Below are 20,470 nucleotides of genomic sequence, written 5' to 3' on the forward strand. Positions count from 1 at the left end.
TCAGCTATTGAGCTCTGATTTCCATTTGCACTTTACAGACATCGTCAAAATTAATTCTGCGTACTGTACATGCATTTCATTAACCCTCATTTGTTAGTTCCACGAAGCAAATTAGCGCTTCCAGGTTTGGGTCTTTCTTTATTAAAGCCAGATTCAGCCAGCAGGATTATGGTTTTTACTGTGGTTTCCACATTAAAAAGAACAAGCCAATTATGAAGTATAAAAAAGTGAATCACTGAACTAAAAAAAATGATATGTAAATCCAAATGCTGTATGTCCCGACGCCTCCCCCTTCTCCCCTCTCTCTGCTCACTGACTCCCTGGGCCGAGTCCAGACAAAACGCCACCTGTGCGGGCTGGCAAGCCTCTCCGAGACCCAGACGACTGCAGCCCTCCTCCTCCTCCTCCTCCACCTCCTCATACTCCTCTTACTGACAGTGGCAGAGTTGCCTGGCCTCTGAAAAATGAATCTGCAGCAAAGATGAGTTACACAGGAGAACGCGCTCAGCGCAAATGTGGACTCAATTGTGACTGGATGGGGACATTTAAAGAAGATGGAGAGACAGAGCGCGAAAAGATGGGGAGGGATGGTGCCCGAGCATTTATATGTGTGTCTGTGAGCAAGTTAGCATACGTGAAAGTGTGTGATACGATGCAGTTTGCAGTTTCTAATCAGTTTCTTGCTCTTGGGGCAGATGATAGCCAGACTAATTTTACTCAAGATGTTGACCGAGCAAGTGCATTTCTTGGTTTTGTACCTGTTAGCACAGACCCTTTTCCTTAGAGACAGAAAAATAACATCACATATCTAAAAGCATTCGTAAACATGTGAATGCAAGTGACCACACACACACACACACACACACACACACACACACACACACACACACACACACACACACACACACACACACACACACACGAACACAGTCAGAGGATTGACAACATGTTCTCTGTTGCTACAACACGTCTGCTCCAAACAACCTGTAACAGTCAGACACGATTAAAACTGAAGAGGCTCCAACTTCTGCATCTGCTTTCTATTGTCCGTAACTCAACCTTTACACTGAGTTGATTTCACTTGGCCTAACCACGGGGCTCGGTGTTTGTTTTAATGAGGAGGCTTTTCCCCCCCTAAAACTTAATGAAGACGATGTTTTACCTTCGGCTACAATCAACATTCCTGTTCTTTGACCAACCAAGAACAACAAAATAGGTTCATATGTTGCAATGTCTTCTGCTTGTTTCCCTGCTTTAGGATCAACAAAAAGCATTTTTTCATCCCTCTAGATAAAATATAATAAGTTATTATGATGACCTGCTTTGTAATGTTCGTACAGTAGGAGCCATCTAAAGAAGGACATCAGGGGGTCATATTTAGCAGGCTGCTCCTCTAAATCTCCAGTTTCCATTACACGCCTGGCTGGTCCCCTGATGTTAGCGACCAGGGAGAAGAGAGCGTTGCTCTGCCAAGAGCCACCATTGAGCCAGAACCCTCCCACACATACTCAAGCACACACACACACACACACACACACACACACACACACACACACACATATACTGTACAATACACACTCGCACAAAAACATACACAAAGATTTTGGCGAGCCCTCTTCTCCACTCATTAACAACAGGCCTGTCATTTCCAGAAAATTCCCAGATGATCCCTGAGTGACTCTCTATGGCGGGAAGCGAGTGTGTGTGTGTGTGTGTGTGTTTATGTGCATGTGGGCGGAGGATAAATTAACAGTGGTACCAAATTAGCAGCAATGTGCTGTTCTGAGCGCTACGGTCTTACTCAGCATGTTAAAGCTAATCCGCATCCCTCTGCGAGCCCTTCTTCTCTGTTTGATGGTAATTCTGACTGAACACACCACAGGCCCCAAACAAACATCAGACACCAGAGGGAGTGAGAGAGGGAGAGAAATTGAGATAATAGAGTTAGGAAGAAGGAAGAAAAAAGAAAGAGAGAGAGAGAGACAGAGACAGACAGAAAGAAAGAGAGATTGAAAAACAAGAAGCGTTTTTTAAGGCCATGTGGCATTCTCAGCGGTGGAGCTACAGATCGTAGACACACACACACACACACACACACACACACCTGCACACACACACCTGCACACAAACACATGCACCCCGCCATTTAATCCTTGACCACAACACAACCTGAGTCCCCCCTGGACAGCTCTGTCTGAGAACCTGCTGAAAAAAACCGTGGCACGTGGTCATATTATACCAAACTGTGTTCAGAACATGTTTTCGTCATCTCTTAGTCAGAAAAACCTTCTCTAGTGGGCGGCTGTGGTTTAGAGGGTAGAAGGGAATCGTCCGCTAACCGTAAGGTCGAAAGTTCGATTCCCCGGTTCATTCAGTCGGCATGCAGATCTATTCTTGGACAATACATTTAACAATACAATACATTATAGCCCCTGATGGCTATGAATGATGTGTGATTGAAGCGCTGTACTATAGAATGTGTGTATGTGTGTCTGTGTGTGTCTGTGTGTGTGTGTGTGTGTGTGTGTGTGATTAGTACTGTAAAGCACTTTGAGTAATAAAACAATAAGACTAGAAAAGCGTTACATAAATACATTCATAAGGAATGTGTGACAAAACCTGCTTTTAAAATTTCATATGGAAAATGTTGTTCCAGTTGTAGTTTGCCAGGTCAAACATTTTTGTTCATAGTACAATGACAACACAAACTGGTGGCCACTGGGAAAACAAAAATAGTGTAAATAATGAAAGTGAAGAAAATGCTGCACAAACATTTCAGTGTTTGTGTTACATTGTTGGATTGAAACTCTGTGTGCAGAGGCTTCATTCTGTATTTGATGTGTTTTGCCTTCTTGCACCTCAGTTGAGTGTGGTGAATAAAGATTCACCTGAAATCAATCTTGTCCCGAGTATAGGAAGAACTTTAGAGAAAACAGAATCTATAATATACAGCAAAAAAATATTGGAGCTAATATTTAAAAATAGACATCACAACATGTCTAGCATGAAAAGGCAGAGTAACTAGATATTTTGATGTTTAAAAGAAGGACCACAACTTTAACTCCACATGTGGTATTTCAAATTGATTCATTAGGGAGCAATAAAAAAAGGTTATGAAACCATATCTGCTGACAGTCCAGCCCAGAGAAGGGATTTGAGTTGGATGACTGAAAACCCAAAGCTTCTCCTGAGAGCACGTTCAACGGAATATTGATCAAACAATCCCCCTAAGTGGTGCTCATATTGATGCCCAAATTGCAAATTTGGAATTGCCTCGGTTTGCATGTACACAGAGTCACCTCTGGGGAACGTCTCTTTTGTACTGTCATTGGTAGAGAAAGGGAAGGGGTGAAAGAAGGGGAGGCGATGACAGCGAGGGACAATGAAAATGGCAAATAGGGGAGCGATAAAGAGACAGCAGAATGCAAAGGACAAAGGGAAAATATGACGGAGAATATGCAGAGTGAGTTTCAGCCAGGTTGACGGTGGCATTCATCAACAATCATCTGGTCAACACCGGAGAAGAGAAAAGGCAAAAGAATTAGGATATTGAATTTTCAGCCTAATTAGGGAGAGCACTATGTCCTTTGTGATCAACCGAGCAGAAATATTTAATTACAAAACCAATTACGAGGCAGCGAATGCGTCACATCTGACACAACCATCCCCCAAGCAGAACAGGACATTTTCAGGTGGAGGAGAAAAGGAGGGGAGGAGTGGGAGAGAGAGGGCGAGGGCAGGGGAGGCTGCCCAGAAAATGACTTCCTGACAAATGTTTGTCGAGATTTTCTATTTGTGTTCATGTACGTGTGGGAGAGAGACACACAAAGAGGGAGCCTTTATAAAAAGATGATTGACATCATGAATATGTATGAAAATTCATCACGTGTAATGTAGATGAGGGTGGGTGATCCCACCTACGTCTATGTAAGAACCTGCATGTTGTGTGTATGCATGCATTAGTGTCAATACAATTATTCTTTGCTAAATATTCAGTCAGTACACTTGATCGACATCAAAACAGATTTTAATAAACACGGCAACAAGGGCAAAGATAAACTACACCTGTAGCCATCTGATGCAATCCAGTACAAAGGGAATATATATTAATAATAATACATCTTAAATCAAAGCTAACTTTTGAGAAAATCCATAAAGTTCTGACATTATTTTTGTTATTTAAGGCCAAATAATCAAATTGAAGTAAAGTAGAGGCTCTGAACATGTTGATCAAATTAATTTTCATTTTTAATGATAAAAGCTCAGATTCATCAAGGTAAAATTTGGGCAAAAAATACAGATGGCCATCACTTTTTTGATTTCCTTAATCATAATATTTGAGTTTCACTTCATGACCTGGTCTATAAATGGTCTCTAAGTTGAATTTCCATGGATTATATTGCTAATGTGACACCATATGTACGGACGCACACGTTTCAAATGTTGGAATTGGCATAGAGGTCAAATTATCAAACTTTTTCATACGTGTTCAGCAATAGTTTTTGGGTTACATTTAAAAAAAACCCTGACCATGTTGACTAAATTATGACTGCATTGGCTCTTAGAAACCCATACCGGTTGTACTCTACAGTAGTGACTGTGTGTGTGCGTGCGTGTGTGTGTGTGTGTGTGTGTGTGTGGCTGCCTTTGTTTGCATGAATACACACATACACAAGCACGTCCATTCATATGTGTCAGCCCAGAGAGCTGACTGAGACGACCTGGCAGTGTTCTTATCTTCCTCACATTTCCGTGTGACTCACAGCTTTACCAGGCAGCACAGTCATTAGGGGCAAGGAGACCTTTCATATTGCAGTCAGCCCCACAGCTCTCCTCAGGGCTGGCCAACAGGGACCCACACACTCCTCCTCTCCTCTCCTCTCCTCTCCTCTCTTCTCCTCTTCCACCTGTCCTCCTTTCAGGTTTTCAGACCAGATCTTTTTTTTCTCTCTGTCCGTCTTTTCTCCATTGTGTTTCTGTCTGGCACTGTCTCACACAGATTTAATGCCAGGTGTTCTCTCAGTGTGTTAAATAAGTCATTTTTTTCTCTGCCTTCAGGGGACAGAGCCCGTGTTTCCTTGGTCAACGACAACCATCACCAAAACACACACACACACACACACACACACACACACACACACACACACACACACACACACTATTCTTGTGTAGCAGACAGCAGCTAGGGGTGTTTGGCTGTACATGTGTTGTACGTGTGTATGTGTGTGTGTGTGTGTGTGTGTGTGTGTGTGTGTGTGTGTGTGTGTGTGCGATGGTTTACATGAGTAGGAACAATGACATCAGAAACAGCCTCTTAAGGCAGGACAGTCAGATGACAATCAAAGCTCGGAGCAGAAAGCAAGTGGCATAATTTAGTTGATCAAGTTGTGTGTGTGTGTAAGAAAGAGAGCATGTGTGTCTTCTATATTATATGATGTTTGCATGTACTCTGATTTCTCATAGTAGATTTCGCAGATTGCAAAGAAAGAAATATGAAACTCAAACAAGTTTCTTCGAAATCAACAAATCAGCATCTACTGTTAAACTACTGTTTTTATGACAAGCCTCTTTAAAGCTGCTATAATTAACATATTCATTTTAACAAAGCAAAAGATGCTGGTACACTATGTGAAAGGGAAAAATGGGCAATTTTCATTCTATTATTCTGCACCATTATTTCCTGTAACTGTTAAATTGAGAGAAACTGGCGGAGGAACAGACTTTTAACAAACACCGTCTCACCTCATGCTTGCCCTTCATCCTGCAGATCCTGATGTCATTCTTGTTGGACTCCCATGTTCTTTTCTGCACATGAAATAGCACACGGACACACACTGCCGGTCAGCTACATTTGCACTTCTCCGTAGTGCAAAGTGACATCTTGCTGCCTAATGATCGGCGACATTGGAGGATGTAAATGCTACGCGTGTCTTGTCCAGAAGGTGCTCACCTTATTGTAGAACATCTCTTCTCCGGCAGCGTTGTCCAACTCCACACGGAAAAGGTCATCCCTGGAAAGAGAGAGAGAGTGGCAGTCAGTAAGGTAAGGCGAGACACTGCACTAAGCAAACCATGAATAAGTCCCTACTAGCAGAAGTGCATCGTGAATATTATTACCAGCTCTCATCAGTGCAAGTCGCTGCAGATCTTCTTTTTGGATTAAATCCAAGCACAGACACTTAATACAAACTCTAAATAGAGATAGTACCGCTTTGGTTTTACTCTACCTGGTGTAAAATCCTGCAGCTATATTGTGAGTATATCAGAAACAATAATTCCTTTAAAGTTGATCAGACCCGCAGAAATTAGGGAACAGCTTCATTATGTCTTCCATTTCTCCCGATATATATGAGAAATGAAATCTGACTGCATAATGATGTCTCATATTTCCCGTTCTCCTTTTGCCTCCGCTCATTAAACTTGACTTGCTGCATCGAATTTGCTGCCAGGCCTCCAAATTCGGCTTATCAGTCTTATTCAAAGCCCTGAAATTGCATTAACGGATGATTTAATCAAGTTGTTATCCTGATGTTTATATCCCCCCCACCCCCCCACATGCTGCCTACACATGGTAATAAACCTATAACACCGTGCATGTATTCATGATATTCCAAACACTGTTTTCTTGTACTGCTACTCTGCTGATAATTCTGCAGTAACCTTGGACGTTCCTGTGAAAATGCCCACTGAACGAGAGCTGGGCTAAGAAGGTAACAGCTGACGTTTGCATACTGATCGAGGCCTTGGTGTTCGTTTGGATGGATCTGCAGCAAAGGTCCAGACTTTGAATGGACTAATCTGGAAATCTGCCATAGCTGTGTTATTGAAGCAGTATCGATCCCATCTCTGATCCAGCTCTGCCTCCCATCTGTGCTCGATGTTCTCTCGCACATGTGACACATGCGAAGGGTTGTGTCTTTGACAGAGGGGTATTCATAGCACATGATCATGAGTGTGCCAGTGTGTATTTGCATCTGTTTTACTTTGTTTTGTCCTTTTTTAGAGAGAGAGAGCTGTGAGAATGTGGGCTTGCTTGATGAGGCTGCAGGTAGGCCAAGAGCCATCAGGTTACTCCTCTCCTGAATAATTCATCCCCACTTCCTGTTGGTGTGTTTGAAGATTCCGGCTCTTAATCAGCCTCGCGGACCACGACAACGGCTGAGCGGCGAAGAAGTACGGAATCACCAAACACTTGCCTGGTGCGTCCTTGCTTAACAGGTCAGAGTTTAAGCGTTCTCCAAACACTGGAGTGGGCCAGAGAGCGAGGCGTAATCTCATCCAGGCTGCTTCAGCGTTGTGTCAGCTTAACATAATGAGTATAGCAACAGACCTTCTAGCTGGCAGCCAGCACTGCTGCCTGTGATAGGGCAGAGGAGGGGGGAATTATTTATGCTGCTGCTTCTCATTCTCTCTACATCTTCTTTCTTGCCTGCTTCCGGTTGTTTGACTGATGCACAGCCTGTGGCCTGTGTGCTTTTGTTTGTTCATATATATGCGTGTTAGTGGATTTAATGTGTGATTTAAAGTTAGGTTTCAGGGTTTCAAGGGATAACATACCCTGTATGAACTGTGTAAAGATTTCATTACTCTTGATGTTGCAGGATGTGAACGCAGCCTTGAAACACCTCAATTCAATGGCTCATAACTCACAAAGGCACCTCAGCTCACAAATCCCACAAATCAAATCTCTAATTTCTTGCTCTCCTTGGCTTGCCGTGTGTGTGTGTGTGTGTGTGTGTGTGTGTGTGTGTGTGTGTGTGTGTGGTGTATGTGTGTGTGTGTGTGGTGTATGTGCGCGTATGTGTATGTGTGTGTGTCTGTGTGTGTGTGTGGGGGGGGGGGGGGGGGGGGCGTGTTTGTAATCCGGCATGCCTAAGCTGTTATTTAATAAATGCCTCCGAACCTTTCTGACCTGCCCAATACAAAGTCAACACAGACTCGAGGGAAACTGTCAACATTTCCTAAATTTTTTCTTGACCAGCTCATGAACCTTCTCCTTTTGGCCAAACAAAAGCCGACTCGGGTCAAGTCGAGACCTCTTAAGCTGTCTTTTTTTCTTTTTTACCTCAAAGATATTTCAGTCTTCCTACTCTTCTGCTTGTGGTCTTCTTATTGTGGCTCATTGTGAGCAGCACTGAGCCTTTCAGAGCCTGCAAATGGAGCGAGCAGGAGAAGCTGCTCCGCTGGATGAAAGTCAAATGGAAAGATTTGAGCAAACCACTGAGTTACCTTGACATGTCTGCTGACTGAGGGAGAGAGTTTCGTGGCATCTCTGTGTATGCAAGCATTTATATCTGTAAATATGTGCCTGACTAAGAACCTGCAACCAAATTCCTGACAACGGACTCACTGCGACAACTGACTATGAAACAATTTGAAAATGGAGAAGTAATAAGTAGTAAACATAGACTGTATATAAATATTGACTTAGACACTGAGCCCGCGAAGTGATGCCAATGCTGAAGTGCCTAAAACCTGTATTCTCCTGAATGACCAGCAGTGGGCGACTCCAATCGTTGCAAAAAGACTTCTCACTGGATTTATAACCTCAGTTAACATTTTCCTGAGGAGCTCAAAACAGAATGATGTTCATTTTGTAAATGATGGTCCCATTTAGAGTAAAATAGACGATAAAGCACCCTACGCGTCGGGATACAGCGTGATTGACAGCTAATACCGTCCAATAGGTGCAGGTCTCAGGTGTATGTGGACGTGCAGTGGGCGAGCTCTCAGTCAGGCCCAGCCCACGATCCTCCTGATATGGTTACTTCTGGTTTCAAACAACCTAGATGGCGATGGGATTTAAACTCCAGGCTTCAAAATGGCAGGTCACAAACCATTGGGTGCCGTCTCGGTGGGTTGCCACTTGGTGGTAACGACTGCACAATGCCACTACCACCAAGTTTACCAAGAAAGATGTTTTGGTCAGAGACCTCCTTCAGGCACGACACTTAGGGTACTTAAAAACAACTTGATCTTAAGGCGATCAAAAATAAGTCAAATTACAAACACCACAGACATCTACTTCTTGAATAATATATAAATTGATAAAATACACACACACATACACATTAAAAATAGATATATTATATTATATTATATTAGATCAGATTACACTTTAATAGTATGTGCTCATCTTGTACCGTATCATCGGTCAAGTACATTCGTTCTTTTTTCGGTAACTTTCTCTCCCGGCCTCACTTCAGCTGAGCAGCCTGGCAGCTTTAGTCTCCAAAGCCTTCTGATCTTTGCCCCAATTGATCATCTCCCCGTTCATCTGTCGTGAGTCAGCTGACCTGTCTGTGACCACTGCATAACCTCCAGTGACCTCCGAGGGCAGCGTCTGCGGGGCTAATAAACTGAGCAACCTCCAAACCTGGCAGTCAGTCAGCAAACTTCCCCCCAGCTACGCACACACACACACACACACACACACACACACACACACACACACACACACACACACACACACACACACACACACACACACACACACACACACACACACAGGCACGGATTGCAAAAATCTCCAAGGCTTTATGAAAATTGGAACATTGAATCAAGAGTTGGCTGCATTCCGCTGGTCATCTTGTCAATTGGTAAACACTGTCCATTGGTTTGTATTGGTGTGGATTAGCCCTTTGGATCGGAGTGAGTGCTGAAGACCACAAGAATCCGCAGCTGCTCATCTTGTCAGGGGCTTAACACAGCAAGGTGCTTCACTCCCCCAGCCACCAGCCAAATACATAAGTTTACTTTCATTTAGCAGGGACGGGAAGAGGCTGGGGAGAGGTAGCTGCGCTCAGCAGGTGCCTGGGCAGGGATTTAGCAGCGCTTGCAGTCTGAGAAGCGACTATGCTAATGGTGACAGGATTTTGGGGATGAGTGAGGCGTCTTATCAGGGCACGCGCTAGTGTAGCCGCTTTTGGCAGGCATACCTGCCACCACAGGTACTTCTTTATACATTAAACATCTTCCAGCTCTGCCTCCCTGCTGAGCCTCCTCTGGCTCACACATGCATTTGCACACGGGTCTTTTCCAATCCAAACTGATCATTTTAATGTCAGGAAGCCGCAAAGAATATGAGCAACTTACAAGAAAAATATATGTATACTCTTGAAACTCTCTTTCTCTCCATGTCTCTTGCTGCTATCAACCCCCCTCGCCCTCCTCCTGCAGAAGTCTTGCATTTCATTATCATCCGGTTGGCCAAGACATTCGGATCAGTTTACCTCTGTTATTCAGTAACATTTTCTGCAGCTGTAAATTGAAATGAACCTTTTTTTTTTTTTAACTGCTTCATGGCTCTGGTTGTATTTTAAAGCAGACCGATGGACTACAGTAGCCATAGTCGGAGGGTACTTTTATGATCTGGCTTTGTGCACGTGTGAGCTTAAAGACCCTCTCTACACAGACAGAATGGCTGGAAGCACGTAACATAGTTTGAAATATTTACTACCAACGCTCGCTAGTGAAGCTAGACCAGCTGGAGGCCAGGCACGAGGTCATTTCCTGGACCACAGTGGCGTCTCTTGTTGGAAACCACTTCAATCTTCTTGCAGACTGCCACTACAACAAATAACCAGCACCATATGTGGAAACCAACTGTGTCTCTTTTTTTTTTTAAACATGTTTCAAGCTAAATTAATTTCTTGACAACATGGGCAGTAAATCTCGAGGTGCATGTTTTTTGTTAGCTCTGACTGTCTCCGCTCGGCTCCTGGACGGCTCCGGGGAGCAGCAGATGTAGCTTCACAGTGTAAACCTGGGGCTGCTGAGCAGGCCGTCCTCGTCTGCCCCCCCCCCCCCGACCACCAGAGCTACTGTCTCTCCAGGATCAGCACATTCAACAGACTCACAGACATGTGGGGACCATCATCACATGGAGACCACACTGGAACACATTTGTGTGGCCAAATATCTTCAGATGCAGCTACTGTACCAGACACACTGGCGAGTTTTCTGTAGTAATGGCAGTCATCACTGTTTCCAATTTGGTAAATGTCTTTGCAAAAATCATTTCACCAACAGTCAGTTTATGAAACAAATCAGTTTTTTAATATCTAAAGGTCCTTCACACCTACTAGTTACGTTGCCTGCGTGACCTTGAGGATATATACAGTACACATTGTGCTTGATTTATATTTACTAATATTTCCATTACTTTCTGCATAGTTCTGCTTATCATGTGATGGACAACCAACCAACCTGTATCCGGATTTTGTCCTGCCCCAATGAATTAATTTGTTAGCCTCTTATGCCAATATATAAATTTAAAATAATAAATATAGGTCTGAGCCTCCTAACTCCCTAAAATAATGTCCAATCAATGTGGTTAATGTTGCATGGCAACAAATGTAGTGTTAACAGAAAATCCGGCCGATTGAACTACTCTGACAGAGCTCGATTTAGTGCAACCCATTCAAAAAATATCACACAGGTCCCGGATTTCTCAAAGCTCATGTTAACATATGGACATGAATGAATTGGAAATATGTTTGCTAGTGTGTGTGTGTGTGCGTGTGCGTGTGTGTGTGTGTGTGTGTGTGTGTGTGTGTGTGTGTGTGTGTGTGTGTGTGCCGGCGTGTGTCGTACCTGGCTCCAATGTACAGTGTTCGATTGACTTGCAGGATCCTCTGGATGTGAAGTGGCTCTTGTCTCAGCCACGTTCGGTGGGGTCGGCCCAGAAACACCGGGTATCGTCTCACCACTGTCAGCGAATGAGACACAGAGACAAACAATGACTGATGCTAAACTGACATCAAATTGTTTTGAAAAAGAAAGAAAGAAAGTAGTCAAAACAATACAAAAGTGGTTTTGTGCTAGTTTGTTTTGACAGTTCGGCAGCAGCGGCACAGTGATGTGGGGACAAAGCTTGAGGCTTGTAAACCAGCAGCATGTCTGATACATTAAACAGACAGAGACGCGGAGCACAGCACTGACAAACAATCCTCTGGAAATGAAAGAGGTCCGAACTATACGGCACATGTCACTGTTACATTCGCAAGTCGGATCGAGTATCGCTTTTGATGAAGTGTTCATTTACGTGCGGCTTTGTGTCGACGAGTTTCACGTGTTCGGCCAACTGATTCAGATAATTCAAAAGGGTGGCGACACAGAGATAGGTGACATTTCAAAAACATTTCTTTTTTTAAACATACTTTAAAATGCTCAAAGTGTTTCAGGGGACAAGGATTTCTGTACATGGAGGAAGGGAAACCTTAAGGGAGAGAAATGGAAGATAAAAGCGGGGGATCGTGTTCAGCTTCTCCTTTTTTTTTTCATCCCGTCTCACACAGAGTGAAGAGAGAAGCAGAAATAACAGTTATACATACGTCAGATGAACCACTAGTGTAAAACCAGTATGGCGATCTGTCTTTGACCTTGACTGAGGTGAATGGGACAGTAATTTTTTCTAATATCCCTGTATCCTCTCCCTGTCCTTGTTTTTTATCCCACACTTCCTCATCTTATTCACCTCTATGTTTTGTCTGCTCCTGTTTTATTTCTATCATGTTTACATTCTATAGTTCCCTCCGTCACTCTGTCCTTGGGATCCACCATGATTCATTCTGTCTCTTCTCATTCCTCCACCTTTACTTATCTGTCCACCTCCACACTTTCCAACGTTTGTTCCGTCTGTCCGTCCGGATTGAGCTTGCTCTTTGTATTATAACTTATGCTGGAGTCCACAGCCGCTGAGTCGAATGCAGTCGCTCGGTAGACTGACAACCTCCACCTCTCTATCGCATGCGGTATTGATACGTGCAGATGGATTTGGACTCGGCCGGGAAACCATCAATCAATGTTATTGAACTGCAATCAATCACAGTCTGGACTAAACTGGCTACTCCCAAGCTGATATGGAGACTCAAAGTCTGAGTGTGTAAGAAGGTCTGTCTCATGAGGGTCTGTGTGTGTGTGTGGGAAAGTCATGAATGCGAGAGCCCCTTCCTACACTCTGCTCTCATTCCTGAGTTTGACCCCACACCTCCCGACCTGGACACCAGTCGACACCCTTCGTGTGAGAGCCTGTCTGACCTCAACAGCCCACACAGTGACCCCAAGCCTCCTCCATGTCCTCCCCCCAATTCAACACCCTACGTGTTGGGGCACCTCACACATCACGACCTGGACGAGAGGCACGCAGGGGAGTAGCAGGCTGGAGGGCGAGAGAAATCAGCGGGTCATTACCTTCTGTTGGGATGAAGTTTAGGGGTCCTGGTTCCTCGGGGAACGCCGAGCTGGCCGTTCGGAGGAGCCAACACAGCAGGAAGAAGGAAGGAGGGGCCACGGTTGCCATAGTAACAGAACTGTAGTCTGTGGAAATAAAAAGGACAAAAAAAAGCAGTAAGAAATGAGTGGTTGCTAAATACGGCAGAGGAATGACACAAACATAAAAATACATGTGCAGAGAAACATTCACTCACTTAATCAGAGACTGAAGGACAAACCAACTATCTGTCTGGATGATAATCTTAAGTGAAGCTCTATCTTTACATTCCCACAGCATCTTTATCTCTTCTCCCTGATGTGAGGGGAGATAAATCGCTGAGGGATCCGAGGGTTTAAGTCATCCATTGTGGTAGAAGTGTCCAGTGAGATCTGAATACAGCCAGATCGCTGTGGCACAAAATCACCACATCAAGCATCGCACCACCTATGACACATATGAAAACTATGAGACGAGACAGAGGCCAAGATACGGCCTGTGCATGACTGGAAAATCTGTCTCGAGCGAGTCAGAGCACGTGAAAGGCTCAATAATGTTCCAGACATCAAGCATTATCCAGGATATGAAAGAGACTGACACAGGCAACGAAGTGGTGGTTTACTTAAATGAAATGCTTGCCATCGAAGCAAATCACCTCTCTGACGGCAGTGCTAAACGGTTGGTACTTTTCACTGCGCAGCACCACGGCACATGCAGGTCTCGGATGTGATTCATGTGGAAATACAAATGATATCCAAATTGAGTTACCCTACACGATCCATCTAGAAAATGACTCTGGCGCTCGGCCTCGGGGAGAAAAGCTCTCCGAATTGCTATGGGCTTCAGCCACAAACCTCAGAAAGCTTAAAGGACACGGCCGCTACCTCTGCGCTTCTCTGCGTTCATGCCGCCAAATAGCATGAGTGGTCCAATTCAATATCTGTTACTGCAATATCTTGAAGGCTTGTTCATCTGTAATTATCTTAGTTTCCCCCCTTTTCCAAGAAATGTTTTCTTAAACACAAAACCTCTTAACTCCACTTTCAACTTGTTAAAGCTGAATGCAACATTGAAGGATTTGCATTGAAACTCAAGCAGAGAGACTTTACATCCCCACCGCTGCAAACACAAAACATTTCTTTCAGCCATGCACAATTGCAACATCTCAGATTTGAATACTCAAGGTCGGATTTCCTTATGCAAAACATCTTAGCATTTTACTGTGGTGTTGACACATGCACAACACAGAAAACAATGCATAAGCAAACTCCTTGCTGAATCTACTGTATGGTATCACTATGCATCGGTCTCAGTTTGTATCTGTCTCATACCTTTTTAATAGCAAAATGACTGTGTATATTTACACATACTGTATAGGTAAACCTGCTAAAAATTCATTCAGTAAATGATTCATATCAATGTAGAATTAGAATTGAATACAGTTAAGTGCAAAAAAATTAAACCAAAAATGAATATAGCTATAACGTATTAATATCAAATTAATGCAGCAATGGAGAAAGATGATCTATTGTAGTTTGGAACCAGCTGCCTTCCTTGAGCCATTCTCTCTGTCCCTCTCTCTCTCTTTCACACATGCTCTCTCTTCCAAGAATACAAACAGCCATTGTGCAGCCCATCTCCTTAATGGAGTCCCAGACATAACCTTATCAGGACATATAATCTTTATGACACATTTCTCAAATTCCCCGCTCTGACATCAGAATAAAAGTGGGCGGCGTGCTAATTACTCAACACCCACAAGCAAAATTACAGGAGGTGAAGGGGAAAGAGTCACAGAGAGAAGAAAGGAGGTCACGGGTTGAGAGAGAGAGCGCGAGAGATGGGGCGGGAGATACGTGGGAAACAGTAAGAGGGTGAAGATGAGAAGTCAGGAAGTCAGTATATCCAATCAGAGATTCTATTGTTTCTGCTATTAATAATGTATGAATAAATGTCAGGCGGAATGCATTCGATTAGTATAATTAGACACCGTGGGCTATACAATTTCATGGGACAGCAGAATATATACAAGTATTAAAACTTGCAAGCAAGGGTATGTGTGCGTGCGTGTGTGTGTGTGTGTGTGTGTGTGTGTGTGTGTGTGTGTGTGTGTGTGTGGGTGTGAGTGTGTGTGTGTGTGTGTTTGTGTGTGTGTGTGTGCGCACGCGTGCACAAATAGTTCCAAGCCAAAACATCTCTGTAATTATGACAAATGAGTCCAGCACAAGCACAAGCTGTATGAGGCATACTGCAAGTCACATATATATTTTACCATTTGTAGGAGACACTAATCCAAAATATTCAACAAAGGGTGCTACGGCACTCTACGATGTATAAAAACTGAAATGGCAGTTGATGTCACCACAGCCATATTGAAGTTGGCACACAGCGCGTTGGCTCCATGGATTTAAAATAAAATAAAATAACACATTGTTGTCAGTGGTAAATTATTGTGTCAGTTCTTCCTCCGCGGGGACTATTGTTTCCAGGGTTGTGATAAAAACACAGGCACTATCCCAACAACCTTATTTGGGTGCCAAGTTAAAACAATATCTGGTCAAGTGAAACTTCACCGCAACTATCTTTTGCTCACTATAAATGAAACATGATGGCGGAATTCACCACAACGCTCCAATCACAAGGATTTACGTACACTTGTTAATTTGTCCCTTTCCACAGCCCCAGACTGATTTGGTAATCTGTGTTTAGCCCTGTAATTTCCAAAACAAAGTCATTAAGAGATCATTTAGCAGCCGAAAAGGTGGAGGGAATTGGGAGTCGGAGGTGTAACGTCTCCCTGGACTTAATCAATGCCAAGTCATAATGATAACCACGATGATAAACTGAGATAACTTAGCAAATCAATTACATCTAGTGTCTTTAGCAGAGGCCCTAATGAGGGCTGCTCCTGTTCTGAAGCGGGGTAAAGTCAGACTATAGAGCAGAGGCTTAAAAGAGAAGAAGAAATGGCTTGATGGCGACGAGGAGATGTGAGGAATCCCTGCAATGTGGAATTGGATGCTGGTTATACAGAGATGGTGACCCTCTGCTGCAGGGGTTTGGATACTTTGCATGCAAATAGAACACCTCATCATCAAATGAAGGCGCTAATATGCTCTGAAATGCTTTTGTCACTTATTACCGTTGCTATGGCTCTCACTCTCTCCTCCCTGTACGCTCTCTCTACCTTTTCCCTTTCACCATCTCTTTATGCTTCCGTCTCTTGCTCTCCCTTGGCCCCATGTCTTGTCAATGTGTATGTTCTCAATGTGTTTCCATTGCCGGGCCGTGAGGTGCTTTCACTTAAAAACGGAAAAAACGGTTGAAAGAAAAAACAAGATTATGCGTGTCCTAGATTTAGGCAAAATAGGAATGGAATAGAGCAGCATTATGATGGTGGTGGATAGGGTATTTAATAATTAAAATATTTAACAGAGCAGTCGTCAAGTATTATGCAGAGGTATAAATTCTACAGTACTCCACTAATATTTCAGTTTAATCCCTTTTCACACTGGTCACTCTGCTACAAAAAAAGCCTGCACAGATAAATAATTTATCTGAATTCATCTATTTCGTCTAAAATCTTTTTATCGTCATTTTACAAAGCAAATTTATTTTTGTTCCATTTTTTTTGTTGCATGTATTAAATCTGACCTAATCAGTGTTTTACATTAACAGTTGATCAACTTGTATATAAAAGGGGTCAGAATGAACGCTCAGAAAGATCACCTGACACATACTTTCCCTCTGGTCTATGCAGCATTTTTAATATCTTGGTTTTGGTTTTCTGGGCCACAACTCTCCTGTTTCAGTTCACTCTAAACACACTCAACATCCTCATTACTATAACTGTAACTACGGTGGAACAGCTCCGCATTGTTTGTCTTCATACCACAGCAGCAGCAGAAGCAGTAGCGGCAGCACAACAAGCTCTAGTAGCAGGCGAGGATGACGTAGTGCTACCATTCAGTTGAATTCACAGTTTCCAACAGTGCTTTGTAAAAAGAAATAATACGGCAAGAGAGCCAGCAACAGCCTGAATGGTTTCAAGCTCAAATAATCTATGTTTTTGTAATAGAGTCAAACTACCAAAAAGACTTCTGGTTCGATTCTTAAAACACTTTTGAGGAGGAGTTAACGTTCAAAGTAATACTCCTTTGCTGCAAGCACAAAGATGAGCTTCACTCCTCCCTGCTTTCACTGAACCACATCAGCAAGATGACCTTCAGAATTTGGTTCACAAGACTGTGCCAGTATGGGACAGGATATTAAGTAAGCAGTGGAGGATTTTATGATTGTTCCATTTTCCTGATGCGGACTTAAAGACGCCCCATAGATTTCCCCGGGGCTGGCCTAATTGTCATGGCAGTGAGATAGGAGAGGCTGCTTTATGGAGTGTGTAGGATAAATGACAGGTGATAGCCTGATGTTGCTTGGATCTCCTTCAATCAGCACTAACATAAGATGCTGTACACGGCAGTGATGTGAGGAAGAAAGGGAATAAAGAATTAGGTGTGAGAAACAAGGCTGGGAAGGAGGATTTAAGGAAAAGATGGAAAAGAACACAGCGTAGGTGGGAGAATGTTGAGAGGACAAGGCGGGACAAAGAAAATGACTCAAATAATGCACTACAGGGAGTGATGAAGAGAAACAGGGGTGAAAGAGAGACAAGTGAGGCACTCAAACAGAGAGAGGGAGTCACAGCAGATATACAGAGAGTAAAGCCAAAGAATGTCCAGAATGAGAGAGACCGAACGACAAAGACAGATGAGAGGTAGAGCACAGAGCCAATGGTACGTTTGCATCGCCAGATTTATGGTCACATTGAGCCAGGAGAAGTCTAATGTGAAGGATCTTTTGGGTCAGTACTCACCTGTTTTGCAACTTATCTAAAGGGGTAACATTTTTCTGTATACTGTCCTGTGTGGGAAAGGGGAGTCCCTCAGGGGTCGACACTAGAGCCATTGCAGATAAGATTGCACCTCGCCACATAATTCAGAAACACATTACTTTTGATTACTTTTAGTGTGTAGTGTAGTGTAAGTGTATCCCATTTTACCGTTTCTGTTTGTGTACTGTTACTATGCTGGCCTAGCATTGTCTATATCACAAAGCTTTTCTTTGCTTTCCTCAAAGCTTTTCCTCTGTCTGACCCCAGCCAGTTAACTTCCTCCCTGGCGTTTGATATGCATGCCATGCACATATGCATTATATACTCTACACACAACAAAGCAAAAAACACTCCTCTGGGCAGTGTGCCTTCACTTAAGCCAAGCCACAGTCTTCCCCCTCTAGCTCTGTAAGACCCAATGTAAAAACGATTTAGGATTTCACTTCGCCAGAGCAAAAAAAGCACACAAGATATTTCCCCTTTGCCCGGGATGCGAGTGACCTAGGGTCTGTTTACGACATATTTGCATGACCATGAAATCCTGGAGCGTGGAGCCTAAACAATATTGCACATATTTAAAGAGAGAGAGGGGTTGTTGGAGAAAAAAGACAGTGAAAGAAAAAACAGGGGGGGAGTGCAAAGTAAAGGAAAAGTGAAGAGTGAACTTTTTTGCCATGCACTGAGAAGCAGCATGTGCATTAGGACAAAACAGTCTTCATAGCACTTCATCAGAATGAGACCATGAGATCACGCCCACTGTCTCTGCTCCGTGAAAGCAGGCCATGTGTCTAATGGATATATCATTTCAGTGGATTCAAAGGTTGGTGCTGGGATAAGATGATCTCTCCCTATTTCATCTGCGCTGGATGAGCCCCCATTAACGAGCGAGAGGTAGGCCGACTAACGAGCGCAGGATGACAAAGCAGTAACGTAATACCTGTAATAGCCTATTGTTGATGAATGGATATCTTTGGAGCTCACACTGGAGTTGTGTCAGTGCCATTAACCTTCACAGTCCTCGAAATTACAGCTGTGAAGAAATCAGGAGACACTGCACTGGCTGGCAGCGTCTGCATAAGTCTGCAGGTTAATTATAGGTCTGTGTTTCGGGACGAACCCTCTCCACGCAGAAGTGCCGAGATAAATCTTTTTCCCCTCTCTACCGCGCTTTTCTTTGTTTCCCCGTTTTTCCCCCTCTACGCTCCTTTCACTCACTTCTATCATCTTTTCAGCTGCTTTTTTTTCGCGATCATCGAAAAAAGCGCTGCACGAGGCATGGAGAAACATCACGTCACATCACGACACAGAATATAGGCCTGACCTTTGGCTTCCCACCAGTTTACAACGATCATTAGCGGGGCAAGGATCAGGGACCAGGGCCATAAATCACACTCGAACCATGTAGGAGGAACCCAGCTACACTGCAGTAAAAATGAAAAGAAAACACACTCGGAGACTGACGGGAGACTAAAAGCAACTCCATCCATCACTAACTTGAGGCTCCATAAAGCCAGTAAAGGAAAACACACAAGGCGATAATCTCAGACATGGTTATAAATAATACAGAAACCCTGCTAATGGCAGTAAGAGCTTCTACGGCATGACAGAACCCCTCTTGATGTGATTATTCAGCTAAAATTCCCCCAAGGACATGTATTATCTTGCATAAATACTCAGGAGTAACTCAATAGGACAATACATTTCCATCCAGAGACTGCTTGGCCTTTTTGCTTGTGAATCATGTGGAGAGTTGGATTTATTGTAATGGCAACAAGTGACTGTCGGTGGGGGCAAAGGGGCCGGGAGCCAGGCAAAAATAGAACATTTAGCAGAAAGAAGAGGGCATTGACAAATGAAAACAGACTCTGCAGCCAGTACTGCTCGCTTCTGCGCATTAGTATTACTTAGAGTTAGATTTTTGGTTACTTATCGTAATAGAAAATATGCGATTGGTTCTGGTTGTCTGTTTGTTAGTTTTTCTGTCAGCAGGATTGCTCAAAAGTTTATGGATGGATTTGCATGAAGTTTTATCAAAAAATAGGTCTCGGCCATGGTAAAAACGTGGTTCCATTTTGGGAGGGATCTGGATCCAGGAATTATTTGAACGATTCTTCACCATTGCAAGATGAGGGCAAACCTTTACACTTTGAGTCATATCTTCAAAAGTGCATGGCATTTAAAAGATTTTAAAAGATGTACTTATGCCGAATGAAAAACTCCCTGAGGCCTGCAGTCATGGTACCGTATTGCAGTTTGTATCAGTCTTGCCATTCAATCTAGCTAAAGTGGTCAATTAGCTAGAGCACCTCAGGATTGACACTGGGAACAGGGGACAGTAGCAATACAAAGGCAACAACTCTTCTAAA

At 43.4% G+C, this 20,470-nt stretch overlaps 1 protein-coding gene across 1 annotated transcript in view; it reads right to left on the reverse strand.

Annotated features, from left to right (window-relative positions):
• The window catches only part of sema6bb (sema domain, transmembrane domain (TM), and cytoplasmic domain, (semaphorin) 6Bb), a 111,336-nt gene that overhangs the window by 46,900 nt on the left and 43,966 nt on the right, over positions 1 to 20,470 (reverse strand). Inside the window, exons 2-5 of the mRNA XM_035648167.2 lie at positions 13,195 to 13,320; positions 11,596 to 11,710; positions 5,951 to 6,011; positions 5,743 to 5,805 (exon numbers count right to left, since the gene is read on the reverse strand). Coding sequence (XP_035504060.1) covers positions 5,743 to 5,805; positions 5,951 to 6,011; positions 11,596 to 11,710; positions 13,195 to 13,303 — 348 coding nt within the window. The 5' untranslated portion in view covers positions 13,304 to 13,320. The remainder of the gene's footprint in view (positions 1 to 5,742; positions 5,806 to 5,950; positions 6,012 to 11,595; positions 11,711 to 13,194; positions 13,321 to 20,470) is intronic.

The sequence above is a fragment of the Scophthalmus maximus genome, chromosome 13, assembly GCF_022379125.1.
Source record: "Scophthalmus maximus strain ysfricsl-2021 chromosome 13, ASM2237912v1, whole genome shotgun sequence".
NCBI lineage: Eukaryota > Metazoa > Chordata > Actinopteri > Pleuronectiformes > Scophthalmidae > Scophthalmus > Scophthalmus maximus.